Source organism: Mercenaria mercenaria, unplaced genomic scaffold (assembly GCF_021730395.1).
Source record: "Mercenaria mercenaria strain notata unplaced genomic scaffold, MADL_Memer_1 contig_1114, whole genome shotgun sequence".
In the NCBI taxonomy this organism is placed as follows: domain Eukaryota; kingdom Metazoa; phylum Mollusca; class Bivalvia; order Venerida; family Veneridae; genus Mercenaria; species Mercenaria mercenaria.
The window spans coordinates 48,016-69,073 of NW_026459089.1; the positions used below are offsets into that span (position 1 = coordinate 48,016).

The 21,058-nt window shown below is 34.9% G+C and overlaps 1 protein-coding gene across 1 annotated transcript in view; it reads left to right on the plus strand.

Moving 5' to 3' along the window:
* Positions 1 to 20,616, plus strand: part of LOC128551467 (fibropellin-1-like) — a 41,202-nt gene extending 20,586 nt beyond the window's left edge. The window contains exons 19-34 of the mRNA XM_053532331.1: positions 119 to 232; positions 1,106 to 1,219; positions 1,428 to 1,541; positions 1,743 to 1,856; positions 3,636 to 3,749; positions 3,974 to 4,087; positions 4,289 to 4,402; positions 4,703 to 4,816; positions 7,179 to 7,292; positions 8,536 to 8,649; positions 8,852 to 8,971; positions 9,188 to 9,301; positions 9,621 to 9,734; positions 10,377 to 10,490; positions 14,571 to 14,684; positions 16,952 to 20,616. Coding sequence (XP_053388306.1) covers positions 119 to 232; positions 1,106 to 1,219; positions 1,428 to 1,541; positions 1,743 to 1,856; positions 3,636 to 3,749; positions 3,974 to 4,087; positions 4,289 to 4,402; positions 4,703 to 4,816; positions 7,179 to 7,292; positions 8,536 to 8,649; positions 8,852 to 8,971; positions 9,188 to 9,301; positions 9,621 to 9,734; positions 10,377 to 10,490; positions 14,571 to 14,684; positions 16,952 to 17,046 — 1,811 coding nt within the window. The 3' untranslated portion in view covers positions 17,047 to 20,616. The remainder of the gene's footprint in view (positions 1 to 118; positions 233 to 1,105; positions 1,220 to 1,427; positions 1,542 to 1,742; positions 1,857 to 3,635; positions 3,750 to 3,973; positions 4,088 to 4,288; positions 4,403 to 4,702; positions 4,817 to 7,178; positions 7,293 to 8,535; positions 8,650 to 8,851; positions 8,972 to 9,187; positions 9,302 to 9,620; positions 9,735 to 10,376; positions 10,491 to 14,570; positions 14,685 to 16,951) is intronic.
* The last annotated feature ends 442 nt before the right edge of the window (positions 20,617 to 21,058 follow it).

Consider the following 21,058-nt stretch of genomic DNA (forward strand, 5'->3'; position numbering starts at 1 on the left):
TTAATGTAACAGCTAAGTTACAAAGTTAACTGTATGTAAGCTTTCATTTCCTTACTTATTTCTATTAGAGGCATCCTTTTTTAATTTCACTGCTACATATGCTTTGGTATATTTTCAGATATCAATGAATGTAGCCTTCATCCATGTTTGAATGGGGGTATATGTTCGGACAGGATTAATGCTTATACGTGTACATGTCCAGCTGGCTTCACTGGAGACAACTGTGAAATGAGTATGCACTCGAACTTAATTGTTTTTTACTCTTCATCATCATAAGCATCATCATCATTAACAACCCATTATAGAGTTTAGATCTTGAAAAGAACGTATATAGCTCAGAGAGTCAGACTCGTGGTAACGAAAAAAATCCTTCTGACTCCAATATATAAAAACCATGAAAAATCTGTCTAAAACTAAAAGGCTACTGTCGTGTCCATTAAGGAGTGTGCCGCCTTCCACGGTCTCGGCAGAAAAATTTGATGATGGGGATGTGATTCCAATCCCTCACTACTATCGGAAAAAAGATGTTGCACAATATCTGGTCTGTAATGCGCACCTAAGCTTGTGCTGACCTTTGTTCTGGCATCGCCACTTCAGAGGAATTTGTCTGCGCTGATGTCTACAAAGCCATTGCAAAACTTGTAGACTTGTAAAGACCATCAGCAAATTGCGTATTCATCGTTCGCGATTGCGGCATTCAGCATGTATTATGGAAATGCTTGTACTTGTTGAGCTACATTTACATCCAAAGAATGCCGAATTGCTTATTGACTGTACGTAAATACACGGAAATTACCGATTGTTATCTTGAATGCATTAATTATTTTTCTTACAAAGCAGCACTCTGAATGTCAAGCAATGATTTGCTGTCTACATTTTTTATTTATCAATGATTGTAGTTTACCTGTACAGATGGGATTTAACGCTTATACATGGATTTGTTCAGCTGCCTTCACTGGAAGCAACTGTACAACGTGTATGTATCCGATCTGTTTCAACAAAAAATAACCTTTGTATTTAATTGTTAACCTTTAATGGATTTAGGGATCCTGTAGGAAAAAACAATGTTTATTAAAGTGTCAAAGTAAACTTTTCATGTTTTCAGATATCAATGAGTGTAGTACTAATCCATGCTTAAACGGAGGTACATGTAACGATGGGATTAACGCTTATACATGTACGTGTGTAATTGGCTTCACTGGAGACAACTGTACAACAAGTATGCACTCAAGCAATATTGTCTTCATCAAGAACATTTCAACTATTTGTAGAAAATCACTTAAGCAAGTAGTAACATGTATATACAATTACGTTAAATGCCATGCTATTGAAATGAACAAAATGTAAGTGTTGAGAACATTTATTATTTCTGTTGCACGCAATATTCTAAAAATCAAAAGATTACTTTTGGTATTTTATGTTTTCAGATATCGATGACTGTAGCCATAATCCATGTTTGAATGGGGGTGAATGTACAGATGGGATTAACGATTATTTATGCACATGTGCTGCTGGCTTCACTGGAGAAAGTTGTACAACGAGTATGCACTCGAACGTCACGGCTTTTAGTTTTCTTATATAGCAGATTTTGTAGAAAACAGTTAAGCAAGAGTGGAGATGTATATTAACGTAACAGCTAAGTTACAAAGTTAACTGTATGTAAGCTTTCATTTCCTTACTTATTCCTGTTAGAGACATCCTATTTTAATTTCATTGCTACAAATGCTTTGGTATATTTTCAGATATCGATGAATGTGGCCTTAATCCATGTTTGAATGGGGGTACATGTACGGACAGGATTAATGCTTATACATGTACATGTGCAGCTGGCTTCACTGGAGACAACTGTGAAATGAGTATGCACTCGAACTTTATTGTTGTTTCACTTTTCATCAGCATAAACACCTTCGTCATCATCATCATTAACAACACATTACAGAGCTTAGATCTTAATTATTAGCTCAGCGAGTCCGACACGTGGTGGCGGAAATAACCATTCTGACTCCACCACTATTCGGCGATTTGACAGTAAAATGAATTTATGTCTCAATCAGAGAGCTTTACTTTAAAAGGAAGATACACCACGATATAAAAAGACCATACTACTCCAAGGGGTTAAAGGTCTAGTATGGGCTACTGAAATTCTTTATTTTGGTAGAATTGAATTATACCAGAAAAAAACAGTCCAAGAAGTATAAAGACCTGAATAAACTCAAATTTTTCTATTTATTTTTATATTATTTTATTTATTTATTTTATTTATCATTATACCAGGTGATAATGATAAAGGTACGTTTCAAGTCATTATCTTAAATTATACAAAAGTTATTTCCAGAAAGCGAAGATTGCCAAAAACCTTTAGGGGCATAATTCTGTCAAAAATACGATTAGAGTTATTGGAATTGTAACCACACATGCAGATGATGATTATCAAGAAACTTTTTTTTAATTTCAAGTCATTATCTTTTATGGTACCAAAGATATGTCTATAAACGAAGCTTTCGAAAAAAAAATTAACATGAAAATAATTCCAAGTATAACAACCTGGTGGCCTTGACCTTGGGTATAATAAGCACTGCCCCTGCAGGTACTTTGTTTGTATGCTGGACAATGTTTATGTGGACTTAAAGTAAGATATGAATAATGGTAACAAAGATATGACAGAAAAACAAAGGTTGCCGAAAAACTTTAACCTTAAAAATAACAAAAATATAACACCTAGGTGTCCTTGATCTTGGGTAAAATGAGCCCAGCCCCTGCACATACGTTATTTGCATGCTGAACAACGTTAATGTAATAGTAAGAAAGAAAAGCAAAGGTTGCCGAAAAACATTAACCAAGAAAACTCACACCGACGCCTGGGCATGTAGAATAGCACCCTAGTCTCCGAATAGTGGAACTAAAGACCATCTGTCTAAAACTAAAAGGTTGATGTCCTGTCCGTGAAGAAGTGTGTCGCCTTCCGTGGTCTCTGCAGAAACTTTGGTGAGGGGTATGAGTTTCCAATCAGTCACTATTATTTACATCCAAAGAATGCCGAACTGCTTATTGAGTAAACGTAAATACACGGAAATTGCCGATTGTTATTACGGGTTAACCACCTTGAATTATTTTATTATTTCTGTTACAAAGCAGCACTCTGAAAGTCAAGCAATGATTTGCTTTTATCGATGAATATTGATTTAATGCTTACACATGGACATGTTCATCCGCCTTCACTGGAAGCAACTGTAAAATTTGTATGTATCCGATCTGATTCAACAAAAAATAACTTATATATCTAAATGTTAAACTTTAATGGATTCATTGATACTGTTGGAAATACAACGTTTTTTAACGTAGGGAGTCAGTGGCACATTGGTGAGCAGGTTGGAGTACAACGCCAGCGGTCCGGGTTCGATTCCCGGTCGCAGCTGATATCCTGACTAGTGTTCAGTGCTGGGTAATTTACTTAAATTGGTACTGTTTCCAGCAGTATCGGCCTAGAATGGATGCTGGGGAGGTAAAATATGACGCCTGGCGCTGCTAGAAATAGGTTGTTCCATTCATTCCAGGTGAGACTTTCATTGCCTACCCATGCTAAACAAGAAACTTCACTTTACATAAGTGTCAAAGTATATTTCTCATGTTTTCAGATATCGATGACTGTAGTACTAATTCATGCTTGAATGGAGGTACATGTAACGATGGGATTAACACTTACACATGTACATGTGCACCTGGCTTCACTGGAGACAACTGTACAACAAGTATGCACTCAAGCCATATTGTTTTAGTCTCCTTCATCAAGGACATTTCAACCATTTGTAGAAAACAATTGCAATCACTCAAGCAAGTATTAACATGTATATACAATTACGTTAAATGCCATGCTATTGAAATGATCAAATGTAAGTGTTGAGGACATTTATTATTTCTGTTGCATACCAACATCCTAAAAAATAAAGTATTACTTTTGGTGTTTTGTTTTCAGATATCGATGACTGTAGTCCTAATCCATGTTTGAATGGGGGTGCATGTACAGATGGGATTAACGGTTATATATGTGCATGTGCTGCTGGCTTCACTGGAGAAAATTGTACAACGAGTATGCACTCGAACGTCACGGCTTTTAGTTTTCTTATATAGCAGATTTTGTAGAAAACAGTTAAGCAAGAGTGGAGATGTATATTAACGTAACAGCTAAGTTACAAAGTTAACTGTATGTAAGCTTTCATTTCCTTACTTATTTCTGTTAGAGACATCCTATTTTAATTTCATTGCTACAAATGCTTTGGTATATTTTCAGATATCGATGAATGTAGCCTTAATCCATGTTTGAATGGGGGTACATGTACGGACAGGATTAATGCTTATACATGTACATGTGCAGCTGCCTTCACTGGAGACAACTGTGAAATGAGTATGCACTCGAACTTTATTGTTGTTTCACTTTTCATCAGCATAAACACCATCGTCATCATCATCATTAACAACACATTACAGAGCTTATATCTTGATAATTAGCTCAGCGAGTCCGACACGTGGTGGCGAAAATAACCATTCTGACTCCACCACTATTCGGCGATTTGACAGTAAAATGAATTAACGTAACAGCTAAGTTACAAAGTTAACTGTATGTAAGCTTTCATTTCCTTACTTATTTCTGTTAGAGACATCCTATTTTAATTTCATTGCTACAAATGCTTTGGTATATTTTCAGATATCGATGAATGTAGCCTTCATCCATGCTTGAATGGGGGTACATGTACGGACAGGATTAATGCTAATACGTGTACATGTGCAGCTGGTTTCACTGGAGACAACTGTGAAATTAGTATGCACTCGAACTTTATTGTTGTTTTACTCTTCATCATCATAATCATTATCATCATCATCATCATTAACAACCCATAACAGAGCATAGATCTTGGAAAGAACGTAATTAGCTCAGCGAGTCAGGCACGTGGTGACTTAAAGAATACTTCCGACTTCAGAATATAAAAACCATGAAAAATCAGTCTAAAAGGTTGCTTTCGTGTCCGTGAAGGAGTGTGTCGCCTTCCACGGTCTCTGCAGAAACTCTGGTGACGGGGATGAGATTTCAATCCCTCTCTATTATCGGAAAGAAAGTGTTGCACAATATCTGGTCTGTAATGAGCTCCTTTATTAGCTTGTGCTGACCTCTGTTCTGGCATCGCCACTTCGGAGGAATTTGTCTGCGCTGATGTCTACAAAGCCATTGCGAAACTTGTAAACTTGTAAAGACCATCGGAAATTTGCGTATTCATCGTTTGCGATTGAGGCATGCAGCATGTATTATGGAATTGCTTATACTTGTTGAGCTACATTTACATCCAAAGAATGCCGAATTGCTTATTGACTGTACGTAAACACACGGAAATTGCCGATTGTTATTACGGGTTAACCACCTTAAATGCATTTATTATTTCTGCTACAAAGCAGCACTCTGAATGTCAAGCAATAATTTTCTTTCTACATTTTTTACTTATCAATGATTGTAGTCCACCTGTACAGACGGGATTTAACGCTTATACATGGACTGGTTCAGCTTCCTTCACTGGAAAGAGCTGTACAACGTGTATGTATCCGATCTGTTTCAACAGGAAATAACCTGTATATTTAAATGTTAACCTTTATTGGATTAATTGATACTGTTGGAAAAACAACGTTTTTTTTAGTGACAAAGTATATTTGTCATGTTTTTAGATATCGATGACTGTAAAACTAATCCATGCTTGAACGGAGGTAAAATAACCCTTCTGACTCCAGTATATAACAAGATTGCTAAAAACTTTAACTTTGAAAGAGGCATAATTCTGTCAAAAATACAATTATAATTATGGGGATTATAACCACACATGCAGATGATGATTATAAAGAAATATTTTTAAGTTCAAGTCATTAAGTACCAAAGATATGTCTATAAACGAAGCTTTCGAAAATAATTAACATAAAAATAATTCCAAGTATTACAACTTGGAGACATTGACCTTACGTATAATGGGCCCAGCCCCTGCATAAACTCTGTTTGTATGCTGGACAATGTTTATTGAAATAACAGTAAGATATAAGCAACAGTAACAAAGATATGACAGAAAAACAAAGGTTACCGAAAAACTTTAACCTTAAAAAAGTATAACACCTAGGTGACCTTGACCTTGGGTATAATGGGCCCAGCCCCTGCACATACATTGTTTGTATGCTGGACAATGTTTTTGTAAATTTACAGTAAGATATAAATAAGAGTAACAAAGTTATGATAGAAAAACATTAACCTTAAAAATAACCAAAGAACCTTGACCATGGATATAATGGGCCCAGGCCCTGCACATACTTTGTTCGCATGCTGAACAAATGTTAATTTGAAGTTACAGTAAGATATAAGCAATAGTAACAAAGAAAAACAAAGGTTGCGGTAAAACTTTAACCAAGAAAGCTCAGGCCGACGCCGGGGCGAGTAGAATAGCAACTATGTTCTCCGAATATTGGAGATAAAACCATGAAACATCTGTCTAAAACTAAAAGGTTGCTGTCGTGTCCGTGAAGGAGTGTGTCGCCTTCCATGGTCTCTGCAGAAACTCTGGTGACGGGGATGAGATTTCAATCCGTCACAAGTATCGGAAAGAAGGTGTTGCACAATATCTGGTCTTCTTTATTAGCTTGTGCTGACCTATGTTCTGGCATCATCACTTCGGAGGAATATGTCTGCGCTGATGTCTACAAAGCCATTGCGAATCTTGTAGACTTGTAAAGACCATCGGCAATTTATGTGTTCATCGTTCGCGATTGCGGCATTCAGCATATTATATTATGGAAATGCTTGTACTGATTGATCTACATTTACATTCAAAGAATGTCGAATTGCTTATTGACTGTACGTAAACTTGCGGAAATTGTCGATTGATATTACGGGCCCACCAGCTTGAATGTTTATATTATTTCTTTTGCAAAGCAGCATTCTGAATGTCAAGCAATGATAACCTGTACAGACGGGATTGAACGCTTATACATGGACATGTGCAGTTGCCTTCACTGGAAGCAAAAGTACAACGAATATGCATCCGATTTGCTTCAACAAGAATTAACATGTATATATAAATATTAACGTTTAATGGATGAATTGATACAATTGGATAATATTTTTTTAGTGTCAAAGTTTATTATCATGTTTTCAGATATTGATGATTGTAGTCCTAATCCATGTTTGAACGGAGGTACATGTGACAATGGGATTAACGCTTATACATGTACATGTACACCTGGCTACACTGGAGACAATTGTGAAATGAGTATACATTCGATTTTACTGTTGTTCGAATTTTCATAATCATCATAATCATCATCATCATCATCATCATCATCATCATCACCATCACCATCATCATTATACAAACAACAGCAACAACAAGAAAAGTGCTTAGATCTTGAAAAGAACATTTTAGCTGAGATAGTCAGGTACATGGTGTCAAAAAAATCCTTCTGACTCCAGTATGTTAAAACAATGAAAAAATTTGTCTAAAACTATTTTAAGTAGCTGTCTAGTCTGTGAAGGAGTGTCAGGTTACCCTGTCAGGAGTGACACGAAGCTTCCATGGTCTCTGCAAATACTGTGGTGACGAGGAGAGGACTCCAGTCCTACATTGTTCTCGGATAGGTGTCGGACAATATCTGGTCTGTAATGCGCTCCTTTACTAGCTTGTGCTGACCTCTGTTCTGGCATCGCCGATCGGAGGAATTTGTCTTCGCTGATATCTACATAACCATTGCGAATCTTGTAAACTTGTAAAGACCATCAGCAAGTTGCGTATTCATCGTTCGCGACTGAGATATTCAGCGGTTGTTATGGAAGCACTTTTTCTGGTTGAGCTACATTAACATCCAAAGAATGCCGAATTGCTTATTGACTGTACGTAAACACACGGAAATTGTCGATTGATTGTTATTAATGGTTAACCACTTTGAATGCATTTGTATTTGCTGTTACAAAGCAACATTCTGAATGTCAACCAAAAATTTGGTGTCTACACCTAATGGGTTTGCCAATTTTGTAACAGTCTGTCCCAGACAAGCGCCTCCCAGTCATAATCAGAATTGATTGTTGGGCAGTACACCGTAGATGTAGATGTACATTGTTTTACTTATGAATGATTGTAGTTTACATGTACAGAAGGAATTAAACGCTTAAACGTGAACATGTGCAACTGCCTTTGCTGAAAGCAGCTCTACAACGTGTATGCATCCGATCTCTCCAAGCAAGAGATAGCATGTATACTTGAATTTAAACCTTTAAAGGATAAATTGGTACTGTTCGACAAACATTTTTTGAGTGTCAAATATGTTTTCATATAATGATGATTGTAAATGTACAGATAGGGTTTACGCTTATACATGTGCATGTTCAACTGGCTTCACTGGAAGCAATTGTACAACCTGACCGACCTGTATGCACCGATCTGCTCTAAATTTAATGGATCAATTGATATTGTTGGTCAAAAGCATTTTGAGTGTCAAATTACTTGTTCATCTTTTCAGATATCGATTATTGTAACCCTAATCCATGCTTGAACGGAGGTACATGTGACGATGCGATTAACGCTTACACGTGTACATGTGCACCTGGTTCCACTGGTGACAATTGTGCAATAGGTAAGCACTCAAACGTTATTGTTATAGTCTCCTTTATCTAGAAATTTTCACCCCTTTAAGCAAGTGGTAACGTGTGTATTCAATTACGTCGAAAGTGATGCTACTAAAATGAACGAATGTAAGTATTGGAGACATTGATTATTTTTATTGCACACCTACATTCTAAATGCAGAGGTTTACTTTTGCATCTTTATGCTTTCAGATATCGATGACTGTAGCCCTAATCCGTGTTTGAATGGGGGTACATGTACAGACGCAGTAAACACTTATACATGCGCATGTGCAGCTGGCTTCACTGGAAACAATTGTGAAACAAATATGCGTTGAAACTTCATTGTTTTAAGTTCTCCATATGTTCTAGCTTTTTAGAACAAAATCAATTAAGCAAGTGATTTAATTTTCATGCATTTACCGACTACATTTGATTTACTAAAATTACAAATAAGCAAATAAGTGTAAGCATTGAAGGCCTTTACTATTTCTGTTGCATGGCAAAATTGTAAATGTTAAGGTATATGTTGCCTTTATATATTGTCAGATAGCGATGATTGTAGAGGTAACCGATGTCTGAATGGGGGAACTTGCATAGACATGATTAACGCTTATGCATGTACATGTGCAGCTGGCTTCACTGGTGATAATTGCGAAACGAGTATGTACCCAAACGTTATTGTTTGTTTATAGTTTTCTTCGTGTAGCGGCTTTTGTAGAAAACAGTTGGTTTAGCAACTGACAAGTTGTATACAAAGTTAACATCTAAGTTACAATGTAAACTAAATGTAAGCATTTTATTCATTGAATATTTATGTTAATTAAAACCTGTTTAAATGTCAGTTGTATCTTTTTCTTTATTATCAAATACCTGTTGTGTTTCCAAAATGATTTTATGTCAGCATTGAATGCATTAATTTATACTATTACCCAGCTATATTTTAAATGTCTCGGTATACATTATGCCTTTTTATTTTCAGATATAGATAATTGTAGCCATAATCCATGCTTGAATGGCGGTATATGCACAGACGAGATTAACGCTTATACATGTACATGTGCAGCTGGATTCACTGGAAACAATTGTGAAACAAGTATGCTCTTAAAATGCATTGTTTTTAGTTTTCCTTATGTTGAAGCTTTTTCAGAATAAATCAGTTAAGCAAGTGATGCTGATGCATTTACCGGCTGCATTTAAATTACTAAACTGACAAATTTAAAAGCATTACTTATATCTGATGCATGGCAAAATTCTAAATGTGAAGGTAACATGTGCAGCTGGATTCACTGGAAAAATGCGAAATGAGTATGTACTCGAACTTTATTTCTTTTTTAGTTTTCCTCATGTGGCAGCTTTTGTAGAAAACAGTCGGTTTAGCAGCTGATAAATTGTATACAAAGTTGACATTTATGTTACAAAGTAAAATAAATTTAAGTATGTCATTCATAAAATGTTCCTGTTAATAAGAACCTGTTTGATTAAATGCCATTTGTATCTTTTGCTTTATTTTCAAATATCGACATAATGCAATGAGGAACATTTTTTACGCCCCATAGCACCGTTTTAAGCTGAACTTTATAAGAGTAAAACTGAATGCCAGATTACAACATCATCCCAAAGACCAGAATAAACTACCACACTCAGTCCATGCACAGAGAGAGCCTTATGTACATTTATTTTTTCAATTACACAGCTTCTAAATGTCATGGTATGCATGTGCCCTTTTTATTTTTAGATATAGATGATTGTAACCCTAATCCATGCTTGAATGGCGGCACATGCACAGACGAGATTACCGCTTATACGTGTACATGTTCAGCTGGCTTCTCTGGAAACAATTGTGGAAAGAGTATGCTCTCCAGTTTCCTTGTTTTTAGTTTTCTTCATGTTGAAAGTTTTTTTTTAACCAAAATCGATAAGCAAGTGATATAATGTTTATTCATTTACCGGCTTCAGCTAAATTACAAAAATGACAAAATGTAAACATTGAAGGCATTAATTATTTCTTTTTCCATGGCAAAATTGTAAATGTTAAGGTATGTGTTTGCCTTTATATGTTGTCAGATATTGATGGTTGTAGAACTAGCCCATGCGTGAATGGGGGAACATGTATATACGGGATTAATGCTTATACATGTACATGTGCAGCTGGCATCACTGAATACAGTTGCGAAACGACTGTGTACTTGAACCTTTTCCTCATGTAGCAACTTTTATAGAAAACAGCCGGTTTAGAAAATGTTAAGATGTATAAAAACTTAATTTACAAAGTTATTTTACATGTAAGTTAATATAGCCATTGTTATCGATTAATCATTTAAATGTCAATTGTATCTGTTTCTTTATTATCAAATTTCGATGATTATAGCTGCCCTTTGCCAGTTTGCAGGTGCCTACCTTTGACGCTTCAAATACATGTTTGCCCTTCGTGACTTCTGTTCATGTCTTTGACACTTATCCGACATTTCATGCACTCAGGAATAGAGTAATTCAGTTTTCTTCTGTTCATCAAAATATTTTGTCTCTTATCTTCCCGTCGAATTGCAGTCTTGATATTGCTTTAAATTTCACGGAGAGCATTTATAATTGGACCAAATATTAAGTTACTTCTGTTTTCACAAAACTGTTCATTAATTGTTTCACACACTAGTTTAATAGTCAACTAAATCCGTACACAGCGATCACGGCCTTTATGTTGATCAATCGCAGTCGCGTATAGTAATTGTCAAGAAGAAATTGTGTTTAAACGAGGAAAACAAATAAGGGCTTTTAAAACAGTGTCATCTATTTGGCATTTTGGTTCAAACATATTCTATCTAAGTCATTTCATAAATTGACAATAACAGCGATAAGGAAATTGGACAGAAAGCTAATTAGCCTAGGTTATGGAGCCTGCATATCACATCACACAAACTGCCCAAAAAAAAACTTAGAAACAGGCATCATATCCAAGGAGTGATGAAATAATACCAAAAGGTAATAAAGAGTAAAAGAACAAACCGAGACGAGAATTTAAACTATACATTATCGTAACATACTGAACTATGAAGAGATCGAAAAATTACAGTCCTAATTGAATTTACGGTGAGACTTTACCGGCCGCCACATGATGACACAAACAACGCTATGATACATTGCTATCACAGTCTTTTCCCTGGATTAAGAGACGTATGATAAGATCAGCGTATAAAGAAAACTCAGTTAAGATTTTAAAATATTGCATGGATTCAATTTATACTGTAATCAGAACAAAAGTAAGAATGTATTTAGACTTGCTAAATATTAATTATGCTTATCAGAATAGTTTCTGTCTTATTTGATAGCATTATTACAATAAGTTGTCAACATATGAAATCGTGCATCCAAAATATATTTCAAAATGATAATTTTGACGTTATACATATTTAATTGATTTCTTTCAAAAATATTTTACCCAAATTTAAGAACAGATTTGGCATTAATGTTTGGAGAACAGTCGTTTCGGCGTCAGGACATACATGTACAAGTTTTAAAATAAAGACGCCCTTGACTGAAAATAATTCTTCAAAAATTGTATTTTGTTCAAACGAGATTCTATACATAATTCTCCATTTAGGCCGTTACGCTTATTATTATAAATATTAACACAATTCTAAATGTCTTCTTTAACACTAGCTAGTGTATAAGTATTTTAGCGGGAAAATTCCATTGATGTTCCTTTGTTAGGCTGTATGTATAAAAGGTTACATTTTGACTTTTACAATTTTATGTAAACAGTTAATGTGTGTGAGTTTAGAAAGCAATTTCAATGGTCTAATACTGAATTTTATAACTGCGAAAGCATATGTGAAGTTTCATTTCAATATCATTCTTGCATTAGTTTTGGTAATAGTAACTTGATTGCAAAACGTTAACCAGAATTTATATTAACCAGAATTTTTTAAGTTAACCCAGTGAGGTTGGTAATTAACCAAGAAAAACAAAACATAAGTTTCAAAGCTATGTGTTTTTAAATTATAGCCATATGTACTTGCACGCAAAACTTTAACCAGGATTTTCTAAGTTCAAAGGGGGCAAAATTTGGCCAAATTTGCATGTAAGAGTTATGGGACTTGATGTTATCACCTAGTTTCATAACCCCGAAGACAATCTTGGCTTTCTGGATATAACTTTAGTACAATATAAGATAAAGACTTGAAACTTAAATTGTATATTGTTTATCATCATCATCTGCATGTGTGGTAACAATCTCCATAACTCGAATTTGTATTTTTGACTAAATTATGCCCCTTTCATACTTAAATTTTTTGACAAACTTCGTTTTCTGGACACAACCTTGGTACTATATAAGATTATGATTTGAAACTTAAAATATATCTTTACCATCATCTGCATGTGTGGTAACAATCCCAATAACTCAAATTTGTGTTCTTGACAGAATTATGCCCCTTGGTGTATCTTCCTTTTAAAGTAGAGGTCTCTTATTGAGACATATATTCATTTTACTGTCAAATCACCGAATAGTGGAGCGTGCTGTCTTACGGACAGCTCTTGTTATTTCCATTATTTGTTTAGTTAAATATTTTCTCAATTTTCCAATGTATGCCCCATATAAATGTACATTTTTTTAAAACTATATGCACGTAGTCGAGTCATACGTAGTGATTTATCTGTGGTGTAAAGCTTTTTAGCATAATTTCTACAGCTAATTTTGCTGTGGTCATCTTCCGAAATATTAAAACCCAAACTTGCTCATTTATGTACCACAAGTCCGCTTAGCTCAGTAGGTAAGAGCGTTGGTCTACGGATCACGGGGTCGTGAGTTCGATCCTCGGGCAGGGAGTATGTTCTCCGTGACTATTTGATAAACGACATTGTGTCTGAAATCATTAGTCATCCACCTCTGATCCATGTGGGGAAGTTGGCAGTTACATGTGGAGAACAGGTTTGTACTGGTACAGAATCCAGGAAAACTGGTTAGGTTAACTGCCCGCCGTTACATGACTGAAATACTGTTGAAAAATGGCGTTAAACCCAAAACAAACAAACAAAAATGTACCACAAGTCTGTTTTTCTTGACCATGAAACTTTCTTTTCTGTTTTCTTACATTTCTGCACATAGAATACATTTGAACATTTTTTGATGTACGGGTTAATTTTACCATAACACTTTCTTTAGGTGGAGTTTCCATAATTAACAATTAATAAAACCTAAAATTCATAAAAAAGATCTTGAGTTTATGTTAATTCTAACTAATTATCCATATACAATATTTTCACACTTGCATTTACTATTAAAATGTTTAATCGTGAATGGGCTCAAATATCATACTTTTCCAGAAAATAACAACATCTTGGATGTTTTCTCAAATGACCCTTATCAAATTGGTAAGGAGAACTTGTCATTAGGTAGGATAGTTAATTGCCTTGCAATTGATAGGGTTCTCAGTAGTTAACAGTTTACAGGGGTAATCTAGGGTTACATTGGCCAACTTTCACCAGGCTGTATGGTTCAGCCATCGGATAAAATGTGCTATTTTAGAGGCTTAAGATTTTCTTATATTGCCTGCAGTATCTATATAAAAAATAACCATGCAGCCAGGGAGCCAGGCTAGGCAGCGGTTTTCTTCATACTACTTTTCTTTCAGATATCGATTATTGTAGCCCTAATCCATGCTTGAACGGGGGTATATGTACAGACTAGATTAACGCTTATACATGTAAATGTGCTGGAGAAAATTGTACAATGAGTATGCAATCGATCGTTATCGTTTTTAGTTTTCTTGACATAGAATAATATTGTAGAAAACAATACGTTACGAAAGTGATAACCAGTGTAAACTATCACATGTTACGTTACTGTGATTACTAAGGTATTAAAAATTTCTCTTGCACGTCAACATTCTAATTGTCATGGAATACATTTGTTGTTGTTTTTGTATATTTTCAGATATAGACGATTGTAGCCCAAATCCCTGCTTGAATGGGGGTACATGTACAGACGGGAATAACGCCTATACCTGTAGATGTGCATCTGGCTTTACTGGTGACGATTGTGAAAAGAGTATTAATTCTAAAATTTTCTTATTAGTTCACTTTATTTAAAGCTTTATTTATGTGAAAATGTATGCGTGGGAAGATAAAATGAAAAAGAAATCACTGAAATACCCTTCAAACACACCGGATCCGAAAAGGATACAATAACATGAAAAATAATTATGGCGTTTGAGAAAATAAATGTGCTAAAAGCGCCGAATGGTTAATAATAAACTTGTTTTTTTTACTCCAAACGTTCTTTATATAATTATCAAAAGAATTAAAGAAATGATATATCCCAAACAGGAATAAAATCATTGTCTGGAGTTTAGATGCGAAGGAATTATATCACGAGGACGCAGCCCAAATGATATGATAATATGCATCTAAACGACAAAACAATGATTTTATTCATGAGCAAATCACTGTTTGAGATATATTATTTCGATTCTAACACGTTTCCAAGGACTTTTATGTACGTTCTTGACGATATCCTTCAAATATGTGCCTGATTTCTGTTGATTTCTTTTCCTGCGAGCCGCTATGCCGTCTAACGCTGTATGACATAATAATATATGAATTGTTGAATAATAACACATGGTTTTCAGCCTTATTTGTTTAATAGGAAACAAATCAGGTCGTGTTAGAATGTCCTTTTTAATGATTATTTCTTTGCATGTACAGTGAACTTAAAATTATGTAGAATTACAATGCAAAGGAAAAACATCTTCCTCTACATGTCTTTGTCATTTTCGTGTGAATATTGCTATAGTCGTAGATTAAGGTAGACTAGTTTTGCACGTTTGATAAATCGGTAATAATGATGTAACGTGATTTATCCGGAAAAAAAAGAAGTATAGGCCTTGACGCAGCATACGGAAACGATATTCATTTTATGAACTGTGAATAAAGTTATTAAAAGGCAATGTTACTATCTTTCTAGAGATAAAACATGATATTAATTGTTTAACAATGTATCAAAATCAATGCGTGGCTCTGAGGCTGTATTTGTGGTGCTCTGTGCTTCCGACAAATCTACCCTTACCTATAATCTTTTGAAATGTGTGGATCTCTTTTATCATGGGTAAATATCTTAAAAACATAAAATACAATACGAAAATCCTTAAAGCAGTCAAATGATTAATTAATAGAACTACTAAGTCTTTACTATGTTGATATGACATTGATATTGAAGAAAATTTTATTTTCTGGTGTTAACGTTACAAAGAACGTTACAAATTTTATCATCAGCTTTTGAATACTCTTAAGTTAACTGTAACATCATTTTACTAGTAATCGTAGCAGAATGACTGTGACTCAATGCAGACTTGGAGCGCCGGTATAAATTAAATTCTCTGGTACATACCGGATTAACTAAATTTGAACGAAAATATCTTAAATGTATATATTTTGTAACCATGGTGATACTAACCCTAACCTTTAGTCAGTATATCATACATATTATACACTAAATGCGTGCGAACATCCAATAATTTGCGTATTTTTGCCGGGTGATCCAATTGAGAATCACTTCCAGGCATGCGCAGAAGACCGCTCCAACTCTGCAATGAGCTATATCGTAGAAGAATAGGTGGACTTAATGATATTTACATTGTGTGCTATTATGTCTGATTGAAACAATGAAGGTTTTTATAAGTTCATTTATACTGAAATAAAATTAACCTAGGAGAAAAAAACATTTAACTGTTTCAATATAAGACGCTGACAATATGGTAAAAAATTCGGAACAGCAAGATGACTAAATTCTAGATGATATGTAAAATTCATGTGTTAATGTAACAAAGAAAAGTGCACACATAACGTAATGTAGGGATAACGCGTGTTTTTTCGTGTTATAACGTCTGCAGAATCCCGAGGGATTGGTTGGTGCCCGAGCCCGTAGGGCGAGGGTACCAACGTATCTGAGGGATTCTGCAGATGTTATAACACGAAATGAACATGCGCTAACGCTATTCTAGCATAAAACGCGGAAAAAATACTAATAAATGAATACATCCTACCTCAACGTCATTAAATTTCCATGAACTGCGCGGAAATGTCTGAGCTGTTTTTTACGTTGACGTCATTTCGTTTTGAATTATCCGTTTTGGGGCCGAATGACGTTTACGCTTTGCCACGGAACTCGCATATATAAAAAGGTGTTATAACAGCACGTGAGCGCGAGAATCTCTCTGTTAACACACGTTTTCTCTCCTGTTAAAACACCCCCGAAATGTGACAATAACAGCAGTTTTATGCTAGAATAGTTTATTATCAAAGATCCTTTTATTTCAGAAGACGAAAACACAGTTACTGGAGGGAGCAGTCGTTGCTGGGGCATATGGACATTTTGCTATTTGCTGTTTGTGTTGCTTATACCGTTTTTGTAATGTCAAAAATTGAATAGTTTCCTCAGTAACAAAATGAATTTGACGTTATACATAAGAACAATCTAGATATTAGATATGATACGCTTTGCATGCAATGTAACGAAAGGTTATTCAAGATTAAATGGCAAGGCTAACATTGTTAAATAAACGTGAGAGTTATAGAATAGCAAACAAGCGCAGGCGCGGTTCCAGGGCCGAGCCGATGGGGTTCGTCCCCCCCCCCCCCCCCCTCCCCCCTCAGAAGTTGACTGAGAAGTGACCTAAACTAATCAAAGATGCACCCTACTATTTTGGCAAAGGAATAATATTTCATCAAAATTTAGACCCAGAAACACAACAGAGTCCACCATTTCATACCTGTATTCAAACTTTTCCACGGGGAGAACCCACTGACCACGCCCACACCCTCCCCCCCCCCCCACCCCTCAAAAAAAAAGAAGTATAGAGGGAAGCAACCCCTCCATTACCTGAAGCTTTGGACCCCAAAATGCACCACAGGCCACCATTTCATACCTGTAATTAAAAAAATTCCAGTGGGAGAGCCCCCTGATACACTCACCATAAAATGAGGGGGAGTACCCCCACGAATAAATGCATCATTTCCTGCCTGTAGTTCAAAAATTACTAGAGAGAGAGACCCCCACCAACTCCCCACCCCCATCCCCGACATGGGCAGAGACCCCTCCCCCTCACGACCCCCACCAACGTCCAATAAATGACAACTTCATTCTAAACTGGTGCCCCCTTTCAAATGTTTCTGGATCCGGGCCTGAAGCGTATTTGTCACCCAGTGTGTTTGTGCGTGTGTGCGCGTGTGCGTTAATAGATATCCATTGATGATTGACGTATTTGAAATTATTTGCTGAATATGCCTCTTTGATATATGATATTAGCTTTTACAATAGCGCTATTACGTGATAGTTTTCTTTGGCAGAAAACGAATTAAATGCTACAATATACTTGTTAAATCCCTTACTATAAATCTTGACGAGCATGTAAATTATAATCCATTTATGTAGATAACAATCCACTGCTTGTACATATGAAGCATTTACCATTGATTCTGATATTGTCGGTTACAATCGTTTGTCATATTTTATTTGTAAATATGTTTCTACTTATTCATTTTTATATTCAAAGTTTAACATATAAAACTGTTTTTACTGATTCTGTAGCATTTTTTCCAATTTCAATATTTGTATTTAATCAAAGGTGTATACCTTCGACCAGGTCAATTCTTGACCTAATTTCTAGCGATGCGATACAGTGAATACTCGTGATGTTACTAAGGTACAGCATCAAATATAGCTGAGATTGGGCATACAGAAGCGTGAATGAGACGAAAAATAAATTGCAATCTGTGTTTATTGACAAAACCAGAAATTTCCCTATCCTTCTCAAGATGAAATACATGAACGAAAATGTTTGCATGTGAAATAATTCAGAAATTGTCCTAAAATCAGCTTGAAATATTTGGAGGTCTTCTATCTTAGACAAATATCATTAAAACAAAACACACATATCTATATATTTTACTTAATCAAATGAAAACAATACTTAAATTTACAGCTTTTAGAAGTTTCATTAAAATCTACATTGTAGAATATTTTCTGTATGCAGAAAGTTAACGTAATCAAAATGATGATTTTCCTATAGACTCACATTTTGATAACTTCACTGTGGTCATTATTTCAAATTAGTTTAAAAATTAGCATTTGTCTTTACCTTTTTATTGGCCGAATGTTCTAAGTATATTTTAGTGTTTTAAAAAAATTGAAGTTTAATCAAATTCTTCATTTCAGAAGATATTTTGATATGAACATACTAACCTCATTTACAAATTTATAATTTTTAGGACTTTGTATATTTTGGTTTCGGTCAAGTTCCTTGAAAGTCAAGGCCACAGGCTTAGATTTTGAACTAGTATTGGTAAAGATTGAATGGATTGCTTCTAAATTTCTCTTATATCTAATGTTGTCTAGTACTAGTATCACTCATACCCCAACGTTTAACCCTAAGTCCCATTTCTAAACCCCACTCACCCCCTTATCCATCACACACTCCTTCTCCAGAGACAACCTTTCTTTTACATTACTCACACTTTTATCTCATATTGTTTCTCATACCGCTGTTGATCTTAATTATATGTATTTGTTTTGTTATCATTCCTCATTCACACATACCTACCCCTTACTTCCGCCCCACTTCCTAAAATCTGATTCTAGTTATTCTTTTTTATACATTTCTCACATTTATACTTCATATGAATTTTTATTATCCATCGTATCACCAACAACCATCTCCCACCCTACCCCCACCACTACAACACATAAGAGTGTACCATCGCCCATCTAATATTTATTTTATATTTCTCAAACTTATATCATGAAATAATGATGTGTTGGTGATCTTTTTCTAATAGACAAGCGTGCTATCTAAATGAATTTTAAAGACTTCATGCATTTTCACTTTTCCCCTTAAATTATTTTTTATGGATTTGGTCTAAATTTGAAAAAGAGATGTCCCGCAATATTTCTCATATATGACACAGGGTCCATCAATATGGCAACAATATTTCATGAGTTTTAGTTCCATTTTACATAGAATTTCAATCCAAAATTCCATTATATCTCTGTTGTTACTGAATGAATCTGATTCAAACTTGAAATAGTTGTTCTATATTATCACTTAAATCATGTGACACTTAAGCTGTAATATTAACCACCACGCCTTTGTGTCATGAATTGTGTCCTATTTTACATAGAATTCAAAAATAAAGTGCACCTTCATGTACATGTATACTGGACGAAAGCATAGTTCTTGCATAATCATAATGGTTACATGCTACTTAGAAGAGTAATATCGTTAATTTCTTTCATGAATTTTTGATACTCAAGTATTAATCCAAGTAATGCAGTATTACTATTATTACTTTTGTTTGGCTAATTTTTATTTTATGTTACTTAGAGGTCATATTGCCATTGAAAGCTATTGTTGTACAATAGTGTTGAGGAACTTAAAATACTTAAATTTTCTTCCCGAGTTAATATTTTTACAATATCAGTATAACCTCTGTAAACAACTCCAATGAGCAAACACCTCCCTATGAAGGCACATGTTTTCTTTCTACAAGGCATGTCTATAGAGCAACAACTTCTGTACAAAAATATTTAGATTTTTTAATTTCAGTTGTGTCTGCAGTAGAGAGGTTGAGCCTTTCTTCCTATAGTAAAATAGCTATCAACCTTTCAGATGGCCAATATTTCTTCAGAAAATGACTATTGGCCCTCATCAGTAAATTACTGACATGGCTTCGTCTCAGTCAATAGCTTCTTGATTAGTGTCTTGGCTGAAATCACTTCAAATGTATATATTTGTATATTTTGTACTTGTATCTGTGTGTGTCACTCGTGAGTGTGGGGGCGTTTCTTTCCCTTGTTGCATATTTATATAAAGTTTTAATTCACATTTTATAACATTTTCTTACTGAATGTAATTATTATATGCATAAACAAATCGTATTTGATTTCTTTGTGAAAAAGCAAAATAAAGATCATCTATCAACATTCATTTGTATTTGTTTCTTTTTCGGTTTGATTGAGTATGTTTATGAGATATAATGAAAAGATCAATAGATGGACTCATGACCCCAAAAACAACAATTCGCCAAGGTAAATGGCGACTTATTAACGGCTAGCATACGGCACTTAGAGACTACTATTGTGAAGGTTAGAAAACCTTTAAGAGGTTCCGTTCGAGGTATAGAACGCAACCAGTCTCAAGAATTTTTACAAAACAGTCATATCATCTGGCCCTTAATGCGATCTTTCATAGTCCAATTTTATTTATAGTAGGACTCTTGATAGCCTATATGACTGGATGTAATACATCAACAGAAGAAAGAATATATACAAAAAAGATTTTTTTTATAACTTACTGCTTTTTCATCTCCTTCTGACAATGAAAATTATTAGTAGAAATCATTACGAAAACAGATAATAATGTTTTCATA